The sequence below is a fragment of the Anopheles aquasalis genome, chromosome 2, assembly GCF_943734665.1.
Source record: "Anopheles aquasalis chromosome 2, idAnoAquaMG_Q_19, whole genome shotgun sequence".
In the NCBI taxonomy this organism is placed as follows: Eukaryota; Metazoa; Arthropoda; class Insecta; order Diptera; family Culicidae; genus Anopheles; species Anopheles aquasalis.
Window position 1 is genome coordinate 70,917,753 of NC_064877.1, and position 13,624 is coordinate 70,931,376.

At 51.7% G+C, this 13,624-nt stretch overlaps 2 protein-coding genes across 4 annotated transcripts in view; one reads left to right on the forward strand and one right to left on the reverse strand.

Annotated features, from left to right (window-relative positions):
* Positions 1 to 3,447: 3,447 nt before the first annotated feature.
* Positions 3,448 to 13,624, forward strand: part of LOC126570375 (dual specificity calcium/calmodulin-dependent 3',5'-cyclic nucleotide phosphodiesterase 1-like) — a 73,018-nt gene continuing 62,841 nt past the window's right edge. For all 3 annotated transcript variants that reach the window (XM_050228099.1, XM_050228100.1, XM_050228102.1), the window contains exon 1: positions 3,448 to 3,994. In XM_050228099.1, the coding sequence (XP_050084056.1) occupies positions 3,721 to 3,994 (274 nt within the window). In that variant the 5' untranslated portion in view covers positions 3,448 to 3,720. The remainder of the gene's footprint in view (positions 3,995 to 13,624) is intronic.
* On the reverse strand, positions 5,199 to 7,352 carry LOC126570377 (maltase 2-like). Its single transcript, XM_050228104.1, has 3 exons — positions 6,803 to 7,352; positions 6,369 to 6,730; positions 5,199 to 6,278 (listed from the first exon to the last, which is right to left on the reverse strand). Exons 1-3 carry the CDS (start codon positions 7,337 to 7,339, stop codon positions 5,324 to 5,326), a joined length of 1,854 nt encoding a protein of 617 aa, XP_050084061.1. The 5' UTR covers positions 7,340 to 7,352; the 3' UTR covers positions 5,199 to 5,323.

A 13,624-nucleotide genomic window follows, 5' to 3' on the forward strand; every position in this document is an offset into this window, starting at 1 on the left:
ATCGCCCACAGCGAATTCTGAAGCCCCGAAAACTGCTCGAGACATTGGTGCAACGCCACCAGCGAAAGGCAAACCTTCAGGAGCAATGATCGCCCCCATCGGTTCGTTTCAATTTGCATTCTTTCCGCTAGCGTTGCCACCACCAAAGTGACACTCGTGACAACCGCCACCACGGTTTCCCTTTGTGTCCCCAAATCTGGCCGTTCACCCGACACCCTGTCTCGTCCATCTTCGCTTCATAAATTAAACGACGAAATGGCCCCACGATAACGAGCTCCCCAAGCTCTCGACGGCAATTTTCCTTCTCTTGTCGGCCACGCAGCGTGGTTCAAAGGTTTCACTGTCGCTCGCGGTTTTCTCCCGTTGTCCTGGAGCCCAAAAACGGTACCCAGCGCACAGCACCACCATCCAGCTCCAGCATTGTCCTTTCTCCGTTATCTTTCAAAGGGAGATACGGGATCGAGCAGAGCATCGAGCCACGAGCCAGCCAGCTTCTGCTCTCCGGTGACCTGCCGCTGCGTGAATTCGTGGCGTGAATTTTGTGCGAAACATTTTTCACGTCACGTTCCATTTTATCGAACTCGTTAAGCGAGAGAGATTCCGCAACAAAACCGGGACCGTTTCAACCACCGTCTACCGTCATTGAAAAGGCAGTGGCCGTGCCGCGTGCTCCAAATTATAGTCATTATTTTGGGAACCCAACATAAACGGACATAAAACAACACCGCACCGCCGAGGCAGCCAGTGTTAACTGGCTTTTCATCTTGGCTTCTCCTTTAATGTCGGCTCTGCTTGCGCACGCGAGCATTCACCGAATCATTGAATTGGAAAAAAGCGGCAGGGGTGCGCAAGAATTGATTGGGAAAATGATTGGAAAAATTAATAAATCAAGTGGAGGAGGTAGAGAGCAATGGCGTCACATTTACAAATAAGCTCACGTTGAAGCACTGCACGCCGCCACCACCGGAGCACCGGTAGCTAATATTGGCTTTTCCTAATAAACTCGCAAATCACCGACGACGACGACGAAAACGAGGACGACGGGCCGTTTATCGAATTGTCTTTTGCCGCTTTTACAAGACGTCCTTGGAGGTCCCGAAACGTAATTTTACCTTTTCCAAATAAGCCTCTTTGCGCACAGCGCTGGCACACGGACACCCCCGGGGGGCCCTATTTCCATTTCCAGGCTCCGGGTAATCACATCACACATACGGACGCACGCACACACATGATGGTTTGGTGGTACTCCAAACGTCAGGCTCGCGAGCACCTCCTGCGTCTTCCGTAAAGTGGATTTTCTCAACTTTTTCCTCGTTGGACCGGTCGGTGGGCGCTGAGAGTTTGGAAACGATTAGCACACCCCACCCGGGGGGCGGGGGGGGGGGGAGCTGCCACCGGGTGTGAAAGACTGGCAGATCTTGAAAAATCCGTTTGTCCTCGGTCCCGGTTGAAAGGACCAAGTAAAATTGGATTGCTTAAGGGGCTACTGCTCTGACTTCTTGGTCGTCGCATGGTGTGTGATGTTTGCTCACGTTCTCGTGCCCAGAAGACACTTCCAGCACTCCTGTCATGGTCCGCAGCATGCTGCTGTTTCTCTTTCTGCTCCTTCTCTGGAGTCCTCTGTACGCTCTCAACGTCTAATCAAATTTCGTTCTTCAGCAAACTTGCAACGAGCGAAGCGAAGGTAGTCGACGCTGAAGGAGCCAACCAAGCAGCGCATTTGCCATTAAGCGTTTATGTCTCAATTTTCACCACGCACGCTACTTGGGCGGCCAAGAACGCACGCACGAGCTCATGAAAAGCGGCGACAAATGGCTTCACTTGTATGTGAGCGTGCTTGTACGTTACCGACAAATGGGAGGCTCTCTTGTGTCGAGATGGGATTTTCCTTCGAACCACCCGCGCGGGGGGGATGGTGACAATTTTACCATTTCCACCTCAACCGCAGCACACATGACGACATTGTGTGCGCGGTGCGTGTTTATGCTCGAGGCAATAATTTAGCCATCCGACCCAACAGTCTCGAATTGGGCCTTTGGGCCGAGCTTTGTGGGCGCTTCGGGAGAGGGGCGTACTCCGACCGTGATAATGATGACAAGCGTTTTTCATCAACAGCCAGGCGCACCCTCCCTCCAGTCCCGCTGCGTTCTTTTTTCTTTTGGCAAATTGTGCTACCAATTCTTCTCCTGCGATGCTGATGTTGACGCCGTTGCTTTTGGGTGGGATTTGGTTTTTCTTTCTTTTTTGCTCTCCATGCCTGCCAGCCTGCCTACTGCGTTGCTTGCTCGCAGCGGTGACAGTGCAAACATGCTGTAATTCATGTTTTCCATCACGAAGTAATCATGTGTCGCTGTGAGTGTTTTGATGTGCGGCACCCAAAGCATCCATCATCTATTCGGTTTAACGAAACAAACATCTCTTGTGATTGTACCCCCGGTTGGTCATTTTTTGTAACGAAGAGTATCTTTTTTAAGAGGAAGAAGGCTTGCTTTTAATATTTTTTAAACAAACACTTTATTTAAAAAAAAACCACATCCCGTATCTTAGCTGTTGAAGCGTTTGGAGCAGTTGGACTAGCGTAAAGAGAAGGCCCATTTTTAAGCGCTTGAAGTATTTTGGGAGCGAAAACGACCAAGAGTAGAGTTGGTCTAGTGTCTAGTGTCGTCGTGTTTATATTGTTGTGCAACCAAAGCATCAAAATCCGTTCCATCGCCCATCCGGACATCGACAGCCGGCAGCATCGTGGGATCGTTCGCATCTCATCGAGGGAGTTTCACCGTCGCAGCGTCACTTGTCCACTCATCCCCATCCCGGAAACGGTTCAATCGTCGTACTCGTCGTCGTCGTCGCATTCATCTTCGCGTTCGTTTTTGGTCCGTGGTGCATGCAGTACCGAGCGATATTCGTTAAAAGAAACAGAAACAACAGAGAACAAAGTGGAACAATCCTGCATTCGTCACCAACCACCCGGAGCCACCCGAAAAAAGGGTTTCGCGCAAGCCATTTGCGAACCTTTTGAGCGATCAAATTAACAACGAGGGTTAATTATATAGAGCCGCCCGCTCTGTCCCCTACCAATTAGCCACCACCAGTTACGAGGTCGCATTGACCATCGTTGAGGACGTGTAAGCGACCTCCGGAAAGGTTCGGAGAAAGAAAGAAAACGATGTGCTAGAGAAAGGGATTTGTGGGACTTTTTGTGTGCGTCCCCCATCGAAAAGTAAAAGGTTGCTTGGGAGAACTCGAACTCCCTCTGGATAAACCATTTCCGTGAACGATAGCAAACGGATATCTGTTCATTATCCTTACGGCGTACTGTGATTGATTTCTTGTGTAAAGTGGTGGTCAACGTGTGATCGATAATATGTGATTGACTTTGCGGATAGCGTAACTTCTTCGTAACTTCTGTGATGCATCACCACCACCACCACCACCACCATCAACCGGTCTAACCGGAGTGTCCCTGATAGTTGAAGCATTCTTCTGCGGATTCGAAAGAATCTCCGGTGGCAGCGGATAGAACCGTGCCAAGCACGAACTAGGTCGACCATTTGTGTGTCCTCCTTTTTGTGTCCTTTCTGTCACCGTGTCAGTTAGATAGAGGGAGCGTAGAGTAGAGAGACAGAGAAGGAAAGAGAGAGAGAGAGAAAGAACAAACAGCCTGTGCAAACAGCCATCATCATCGTCGTCGTCGTCGTCGTCGTCGTCATCAGCATCATCATGGCCGGTGATTCAAACTCGAGTGATGAAGAGTTGCAGCAGCTGGCACAGGCCCTGGAGCGCGGACCGGCCAAGTGCCACGAGTGCTACGGTGACTGTGTGGACTGCGTACCGGACTGCTGCAAGGATACGACCGTCCACAAGTGCCACCTGGACGCGGTCGGTGGTCGGTTGCAGACGGGCAAGAATCTGCTCACGCGAGCCCTCCGCTATCCGCCCGGCACCGCCACCAGGAAGTGTGTCCTGACGCTCGACGGCTATTCCTACGTAATCGGTAAGCTTTTCTATTTTGAATGAGAACTGGCGAGAGCCCGGGGTGTGGCGCGCGATGCGGTGCGGCGTCGATCAATCAATGTCGAACAGCGAGCAGGAGCAGCGAGTATTTCGATGACATGTCGTTCCGATTGCTGATTGAAGTTGTACGGCGGGAGCGCGTGTTAAATAATTAAGACTGAATCACTCTGATCCATCGCGTACGGTGGCGCAACAATGTAACCATCATATGCGGGTTTCGGCTGGTCAGCATCTCGTGAACATCGCGCTGGCTTTAATTGGAATTCATTTCTGGTTTTGATATCGCTGAGAATGGCATTAAAATGGGATGACAGGATGGAAATGTTAGGACCATCATGTGTCATGAGATGCATGAAGGACCATTCAGTAGTCTGGAACATACTTGCAAACTTGAATTTGATTGAACATTATCCTAGTATTGTTTTATAGAAATGGAAAAGTTTAGTTCAGCGAAATTCTCATGAATAGCATGAGTAAGGTTACAAACATATGCTTTTGTAAGCGATTTTGAATCGTAAAAAGATAGCTTGACATAATGCTATAGACGAAATAGGATCATTTAATGGATTAAACGAAGTTGGACCTTCTTTTAAACATGTAACTATTTCCATTGGATCTTAGGATCGCTAGTTTGATGTAAAAACCAGCTTTGTTTAGAATCTAATCTAAACAACATACTTTGAACGCGATGACCACACAAACACACGTCACTTATCGAAAGACAAACTCAACACAGATCCGGTATCGTATCATATTTCCCTTGCTCGTGCTGGAAAGCAACGACAAATCCAGAACCCAAGTAGCCTGTAGTGCCTCTTACCATTCACTCCTAGGCAAACAATCCCCAAGCCATGCTTTAAGCATACCACGTATGGTGACAATAAATCAACCGGGAGCTAATTTTAGCCTTCATCAAAACCCATCAGCACGAGTGCAAGTCGCCGACGCACAGATCCTTGGGCGCCCAGGATGCGTTCCCACCTCCCTTTGGCCCACACGCTAACCACGAAGGTGCTGCTTTCGCTCAAGTGTTTACAGGACTTCGCTTTCAACCCTCGTCACCTCGGCTTTCAATGTCTGAAGAACGTCGGCATCTCCGGACCGAGTGATTGACGCACCATTGAATGACGCAGCACAACGGAGGGAAACTCCTAGCACGCCAAGAAAATGTCACTCTCCCCCTCTCAGATGGGTGTCGAAACGGACATGGTCCGGGCGGACGTTTATTTCTTCGTTCGTTCGTTCGCTTCAAGTGGATTATTAAAATTAATGAATATGAATTACTATCGCTCACAACAATGAAGCCACCTTAGACAAAAACACTCTTCAGCACAGCAAGTGCGAGCAACACGAAGGAGAGCACCAACCGAGTGCCAGCGGATACCGGTCCGAGAACGATCGAATCCCACGGACCGAGCATAACCTGCTTAGCGTCCAGCCGGTGGCCCACCTTATGCCGTGACTCCGTACCGACCAGGTACACCTCGGTCCGGTTTCGAATCTCATACAACTCATTCACATCAACCATTTTCGGTTCACCGGAGAAATTGATCAGCACCACCCGGTACGGATCATCGAAGCGATCCTCGTGCTCCCGCAGATATCGCACGAACGCAAACGCCCAATCACCGAAGGCACGTGACTTGAACAGCCCATGCGTAAAGACACGATCCTTACGCATCCTCACCGCATCGTGGTAGAACTTGTAGTGACTATAATCCGCTTCCTGTTGCTTCAGTAGATTCGTTTGCCGGTACAGTGGATGAACCGGCAACCAGGTACGTGGGGCCTTCGAGAACCCAGCATTAAACGTATCGTCCCACTGGAAGGGAACCCGCTGTGGATCCCGGGAGGCCCATTTGTAATCGTTCGGACCCAGATTGCAACCCTGCGGATCGAGCGTATCCTCGTACGATAGGTCACGGAAATCTTCCATCCCCAGCTCGTCACCATTGTACGTCACGGCCACCCCTGGCAGTGCCATCAACATCAGCTGCATTCCATCGACACGCGCCGGTCCGTAGCGACTGGCCACGCGCGGCTTATCGTGGTTCCCCAGTACCCAGTTCGTAGTTTTGCCACGTGGCAGATTGTTGAGCCACCGGTCGATCACAAACTTAAAGTCGTGTGCCGTCGAACCCTCGCCCAGCTCCTCGATCATGACGAAGTTGAAGGGAAAGTGCGCTCGCTGTTGCTGCCCATCGTCCGATTCGTAGTACCGCAGGGTCATCGTGAGGTTCGCGTACGCTTCCGTCATCATAATGCTGTCAGGCGAGAGGGAGAATCACGAGAGTACATTAATGCAATGACCGGAATGACGATCCCCGGGTCCCCGGGGCGCAGCTTCAACGCACATCGCATCACCACCCTTCTGTCGAGCGAAATCATCCAGTACGCGGCGCCACCGGGCGATCACGTCGTACGTTTCGGGCAGATCCTTCGTGTAGATGTGATGCGTGTAGCCGTAGCTGTTCGGATCGCCCGGATTGTTGATCGGTTCGTCGATGAACTCCGGATGCTCGAACATGTGGTTGATCGCATCGACACGGAACCCGGCCGCACCGCGCTCCATCCAGTACCGCAGCACATCATCGAACTCGGCCACGACGGCCGGATTGCGGTAGTTCAGATCCGGCTGGCCCTTGGCGAACTGGTGCAGATAGTACTCACCGCGCAGTTCACTCCACTCCCAGGCCGAACCGTAGAATACCGATTGCTACCAAAAAGTGACGGGAAACGTTACGACTAGGCCCTCCAATCATGAATATCGGACAACATTCGGACTTACCCAATTGTTCGGTGGCACGCGCTGCCCATTCACCATTTTGCCCGGATGCCACACGTAGTAATTCTTGTACGGTTCAATGCCCTTCTCCGAGTCAATGAACCACTGGTGCTGGTCGCTCGTATGGTTCGGCACAAAGTCCAGCACGATCTTGATGCCCAGCTTGGTGGCCTCCCGGAACAGCTCCTCCAGATCAGCGTTCGTTCCGAACAGTGGATCCACCGACTTAAAATCCGACACATCGTAACCGAAGTCGACCTGCGGTGAGCTGAAGATCGGGCTGAGCCACGTCGCATCGATTCCCGTATCCTTCAGGTACTGTAGCTTTGCCGTCACACCGCGCACATCACCCACTCCGTCGGCATCGCTGTCGTAAAACGAGCGCGGATAGATCTGATAGAACACGGCCGTCTCCCACCATTCCTTCGCCGAATCGTCCGTAGTTGTCTCCTGCGAGTGGCTAGCACCACAGCAGAAGAGGAGCAGCAACAACGCAGCCAGCAGCAGCACCGTCCGTTCTGCCATCTTATGCGCACCCATCACTTACCACGGTCACAAGTGAACTGTATCAGTGCGCATGGGTTCCGGCGATCGATCATCGGGTTGAGCATTCCCTTCCGAGCCGCCCCTGGGCTTGACCCGAACAATCTCCCCCCCTCCCCTTAACTTATTGTGTTTGATAATTGATGTAATTGATGCAATCATCATCGTCATCAAAGCTGTTGTGCAAAACTCGACGGCACGGTGCATGCTCCCCCCTGGAGAGTGGCGCTCAAGACAGTAGACATCACATGATCATCGCTAGAGACGCCCGGCAAGATGCCTATTCAAACTATCTTTGAATCTCTGGTTATCTTTTGGGGGAAGATAACGCTTCGAAGCAGTATTTGCTGCTATTCGATGGGGGGCCCGTGGTTTATCGGTGGTTTCTTGTTTATGACCACCATGGTCGCATGTAATCGATTTGTAATAAAACTGTCCGATTAAGTCGCCTTCTTTCTATCTCTCTTCTTTCTATCGTCGACGTACGAAGAGTGACTTATTTGCCCTTTCAATATTATACTGCTAAGGAATCCTGATAATGAGCAATCTGTGTTACTTTTTTCTTTAAAAATCTTTTAACTAGTTTACTTTCAGCACAGCCATTAGTTCAAGTAAAATTCATTTCTTCGTGCAGAATCCATCCTTCACAACAACTCATTAGATTTAAATTGTAAATGCCGCAAAAAAGATGTTTCTAATAAACTTTTTTACATATTCTTTATTTCCAGGTAAGCTTCGTTATCATACTGGATGGCATAAGGTTGCTCTTTTTAATTACTTTTCCACACAACATGTTGTAAGTACACCTACTACCGGTTCCACCAAAAACCCATCAACCACAAACACTTAAATGTTATACAACAAAAAACAACTACAATAACAACACTCAAAAAATCATAATCTGCCAAGATAAGAAACAAACGACCAACCTAACCCTCGAGGAAGACTGAAGGGAATCAATTGAAGTTTGCGGGGGGGGGGTTCAATCTGATTACAACGAACGGTATATGAGAGCCACTTGGGATACTGTCAGCAGGCGTGCGTTTGACGAGCCCAATTCGAGAGCCGGCATAGAGAGTGTCTGAAAAGCAATCAACGGCTATTGATTGCCACATTAATCTTATCGCTTTCCCGTGCCTGGCTATCGATTGATTGGCACGAAAGGACGCTATAAACAGCCTGAAACCGCTTTTTTTGTGGGGACGAAATCTTATCCGCTCCGTATTGGCAACGGTGGTAGTGGATTTGATCGAACCCTTCGTTTTGATAACTTTCGGATCTTTCTGCGGACCGTAATTCATAACGCACCGTACAGTTGATACAATTTACATTCTATAGTTTAATGGAAAAGTGGTCGTTCAGTGAGGAACGACGTTACAGGAGGAGGAAATAAGTTAAAACGCAGCGCCTAGCCTAAATAAACAGGGAACGCAAAATGGAAGCGAACAGCATCAGTACCATCGACAGACCGAGCGTACTGGCGGACGAGGAAATCTCAAACACCACCGCATCGTACGCACCAACAATGACGTGGAACACTTCCGTTATCTCGTCCCCTTCCTTCAGCTTGGCATCGAGCGACGTGAGCACAACCTTCGCTACCTCCACATCGGGGTGCAGCTCCTGCAGGTTCACGTTCACATCGTTATCATTCAGATTCACCACCACCGCGTACGATTGATGATCTTCGAGGGTGCGCGTATAACCGAACACATTGTTCAGCATCACCTTCGACTCGTAGTTACCATGCCGGAAGGTGTCTTCCTTGCGCAGCTTAATCAGCCGCTGGTACAGCTTGAACATGCTCTCCGGTGCGGCCTTCTGCGCAGCGAGATTAAGTTGCCGATAGTTGGGATGTACCGGGAGCCAGGTCTGTCCTGCCGCCGCACCCGTGAACCCAGCGTATGCCGTGTCATCCCACTGGAACGGAGTGCGCACCGGATCGCGGGTAAACTGCTGGTACACATCCGGATTCGTATTGGCCGCCTGTGGATCCTTCGTCTCCTCGAACGTAATGTCCCGGTTGTCCTCCATGCCGATCTCCTCACCGTAGTACACCACCGCAATCCCAGGCAGCGTCATCTCGAGCACCGCAAAGCTGGAAGCCCGATCACGACCGAAACGCGATGCGATACGGGGACGATCATGATTACCGAGCACCCAGTTCGCCTGCTGACCGGCCGGCATCGCATCCAGCCACTCATCGATGATCTCTTTAAAGTCGCCCGCCCGCGAATCATTCGACAGTCGGTTGATCATGGCAAAGTTGAACGGTATGTGAGCGCCCTTACGGTTCCGCTGGGGGTTACCATACCAAAGCATCGTCTGCTCCAGATTAGCGTACGCTTCCGTCATCATCAAGCGCGTCACATTATCCCGCGCCTTGTACTGATCGAACACGTCACGCCAATCGTAGATCAGATCGTAGCACTCTGGTAGATTCTGGGTGTACTTGTGGTCCAGGTTCTCCCAGATCAGCTCACCCTTCGGATCGATCAGCTCCTCGTCCCGGAACTGTGGATCCTCGTACACGTGGTTGATCGCATCGATGCGGAACCCATCGACGCCCTTATCCAGCCAGAAGCGAATCATCGACTCCATCTCGTCCTTCACGCGCTGATTCTGGTAGTTCAGATCCGGTTGCTTCTTGTCGAACTGGTGAAGGTAGTACTGGTTTTGGCCTGGCAGCCGCGTCCAGGCGGGCGTATGGAACACCGATTGCTGTCGAAGGGAAAAAGCAACAGCAAATTACTACCCAGCCAGTCTATGTTCCCGAACAATTTTTTTCAAACGGAACGCCGTCACCACTTACCCAGTTGTTCGGTTCGGCGTTTCCCCTCGGATCACGCCACACGTAAAAGTCCCGAAAGGCGGGATCATTGTTCACCGCCTTCACGAACCACTCGTGCTCGTCACTCGTATGGTTCGGCACAAAGTCCAGTATCACCCGGATGCCAAGCTCTTTCGCCTTCGCAACCATCGCGTCCAGATCCGCCATCGTACCGAACAGTGGATCGATCGAGCGGAAGTCCGCGATATCGTAACCGAAATCAGCCATCGGTGACTTAAACACCGGGCTCAACCACACACCATCGATACCGAGATCGACCAAATGGTTAAGCTTCTCGGTAATTCCCTTCAGATCACCGACACCATTGTTGTCACTGTCCTTGAACGAGCGCGGATAGATCTGATAGAACACTCCGGTCTCCCACCAATCGAGGGATCCGTGATCGTGCGATTGTCGGCTCGGTGCCGTCTTTCCACTGGCCACTCCAACGATCCCAAGGCCGATTGCCACCAGCAAGAAGCTCACCGTTAGCCGCATCGCTGCTGCCAGAGAAACCCCGTTCGCGTACACTCTCAGTATGCCTGCCGATCGAAAACTGTGCCCTTTTATAGCCTCGCAGCGCATCGTTTTAGATAGCCACAGGCACCGTTATCGAATCGTTGATAACAACAGGGCAGCAGCTGCCTAGAAAAAGGAAACCCCCCCCCTCCAATGGCGAACAATGCGTGATGTTCTGGAAACCACTGGTCGCTGTGAACACGTTTCCCACGAGCTACAACGGAACCGCACTTACTACGAGCGAGCGCGTGCTCGTGAAAACGGCAAGGAACCAATCGTCGGGATCGGTCCCTTCTTCACTCCAACGTTGCTACCGTGCTGCTTATCAAATTAGGATTATCAGTCACGAGCAGGCGCAGCTCGTTCGGAACCAGGCGGACAGGTATGGCTATCAATCGGCTATTCACCATCGCGGTATCATATTTCCATCCCCTGATGGCGGAATGAGAGTACGGGCATCAGGCGATGATGGGGGAAAGGCTATCATAAACATGTCCGGCATATCGCTTAGCATCCGGCATATTAATACTTCCACTACGATTGTTTCGGAATCACTATTCAGCGATGAACCTCACGGGAAAAGTTTTATTTGGATTTACTTTTAGCTTCAAATCCCTCCTTAGGGGGAAGAATTTCTCCTGATCAGAATGACCTCATCGCGTACATCATGCAACTGCAAACGAATAGCAAAAGAAGGGACACTTGCCAATCCATGGCCCCCGATTTAAGCTCCACGACGATCGTTTCATACTGTCCAAGCGTTACGTCCGTAACATCCACGATCAACTCTCCGGGCCGATGGCTACCTTCCGGTGATACAAACGCAACGAGCGCTTCCCTGACATCCTCGTACACATGCGTCAGATCGAGCGTTGCCGTGTGCGGATTCGCGTTCAGTATCGTCCCGTACACCTTATCGGGCGTACCCTGCAATCGAAGAATCGCAAACACATTGTTCGGCAGCACGAACGAGCGGTAGGCTCCCTGGGAGAAGACACTCGATTCCTGTCGTAACCGGATAAGACCACGGTACAGGTGGTACAGTGATCGGTTGGAAGCCTTCGCTAGTGCCAGGTTGCACTCCCGGTAGTTCGGATGCACCGGTAGCCAGGGACTGGGGGTGACGTCGGCGTGCTTCGGTATTCCGATCGGCAGTGTGTCTGCAAATCCGGCCCACTCGTTGCTGGCATCCCACTGGAACGGTGTACGGGCGGGATCGCGAGAGTACCGCAGATAGCTGCTCTCGTTCGTATTGCAACCGAGCGGATCGAGTGATTCATGCCAGCTGATGTGCTCATTGTCCTCCATTCCAATCTCTTCTCCCTGATGATTGCGAAGAACAAAAACCGATGATCAATGATGGGGGGGTGGGGGTTCCCCAGTCCAGTCCATCTCATGTTTCGCCATCATACTCACATAATAAACGAACACAGTGCCGGGAAGGGTAAGCGAGAGCATGGCCAGTCCTGCCGCCCGTTCGCGGCCAAATCGAGAAGCTACTCGTCGATGGTGCTGGCTTCCCAGGGCCCAGTTTGCCTTCCCGTTCGCTGGCATCTCATTGAGCCATCCGTCCACCAGTGTCTGCAGCTCTTCGGCTCGCCAATCGCCCGTCCGCAACCGTTCAGCGAAGCCAAAGTTCTGCGCCATGTGAGCGCCAGTGCGACTGCCGATGGTGAACCACTTCAAACTGTTCACTAGGCTGCTACCGTAGACCGTCGCTATCATGAGCTTCCTGGCGTCATTAGCGGGTGCGGTGCTGGTGTACTCATTGAACACGGTGCGCCACTCGAACGCGATGACGTAGTTTTCATTCTGCAAAGCCAAAAGATAATTATGTGTTGTGGATCGTCGCACCGGCGCGCACAGTTACCAGGTCACGTGTGTAATTGTGCTGCATGTTCTCGTAGCTGACTGGTCCTTCCGGATCTAGTAAACGTTCGCTCCGGTACAGTGGGTCCTCCAGCAGATGGTTTACCCGCTCGAACCGCAACCCATCGGCACCCTGGTCGAGCCAGAACCGGATGATGCTCTCCATCTCCTGCTTCACTTTCGCATTCCGGTAGTTTAGTTCCGGTTCCGTTTCGTCAAACTGATGAAGGTAGTACCGACCGTCGGAAGCGAGCTGAGACCAGGCTGCCCGGTGGTACAGCGAACGCTTTCAAATGTAACTCTTAATCGATTAGCTCGGCTTTGAAATAATCCGATTCCGATTCCTGCCGGCGGTTTCTGCTTACCCAATTGTTCGGTGGTTCACGATGCTCCCCTGAACCGGTGACACCCTCGCGCGTGACGTAGTAGTCGCGGTAGCTGGGATTCTGAGCCAGCATCTGCTGGAACCACTCGTGCTCGTCGCTCGTGTGGTTCGGTACAAGATCCAGTACCACCTTGATACCGTGGCCGTGCGCTTTCTCGAGCAGTTCCCTGAACTGATCCAGCGTACCGTAGCGTGGATCGATGGTCCGGAAGTCGGACACATCGTGTCCACCGTCACGCATCGGCGACCGGAACAGTGGACCCAAGCAGATACCCGTGACGCCGAGATCGACCAGATGGTCGAACCGCTCCAGGAGCCCTCGTAGATCTCCATCTCCATCACCGTCACTGTCACGGAAGGAACGCACTGGGAGTTGATAGAAAACTGCCGTGTCCCACCAACTGTCCGCACTGCCAGTGGATTCCGGTAGCTGAGCCACACCGTGAGATACGAAACCGAGGACCAGGACCATCACTGCCAAGTGCGTAATGTGGGGGGCCATGTTGTGCCTTCTAAAAATGTGATCCTGTCACCGGGAGTGTCTCGCGCGTAAAGACACATTTTCGGCCTCCTCTAGCGATTTGCTATTTATACGGTTCGCATTTCGCACCCCCGGGTGGGGGGGCGGGGAAAGTGCTTATCGGAAAATGTCAGTTCTTCTGGATGAGCCGTGACAGGT

Bases quoted from the DNA above. Each gene is read 5' to 3' on its own strand.
- LOC126570377 (XM_050228104.1), bottom strand. From the start codon at position 7,339: ATGGGTGCGCATAAGATGGCAGAACGGACGGTGCTGCTGCTGGCTGCG. The intron at 6,731-6,802 runs GTAAGTCCGAAT...ACTTTTTGGTAG, and splicing joins GCGTGCCACCGAACAATTGG to CAATCGGTATTCTACGGTTC. The intron at 6,279-6,368 runs GTGCGTTGAAGC...CTCGCCTGACAG, and splicing joins CAGAAGGGTGGTGATGCGAT to CATTATGATGACGGAAGCGT.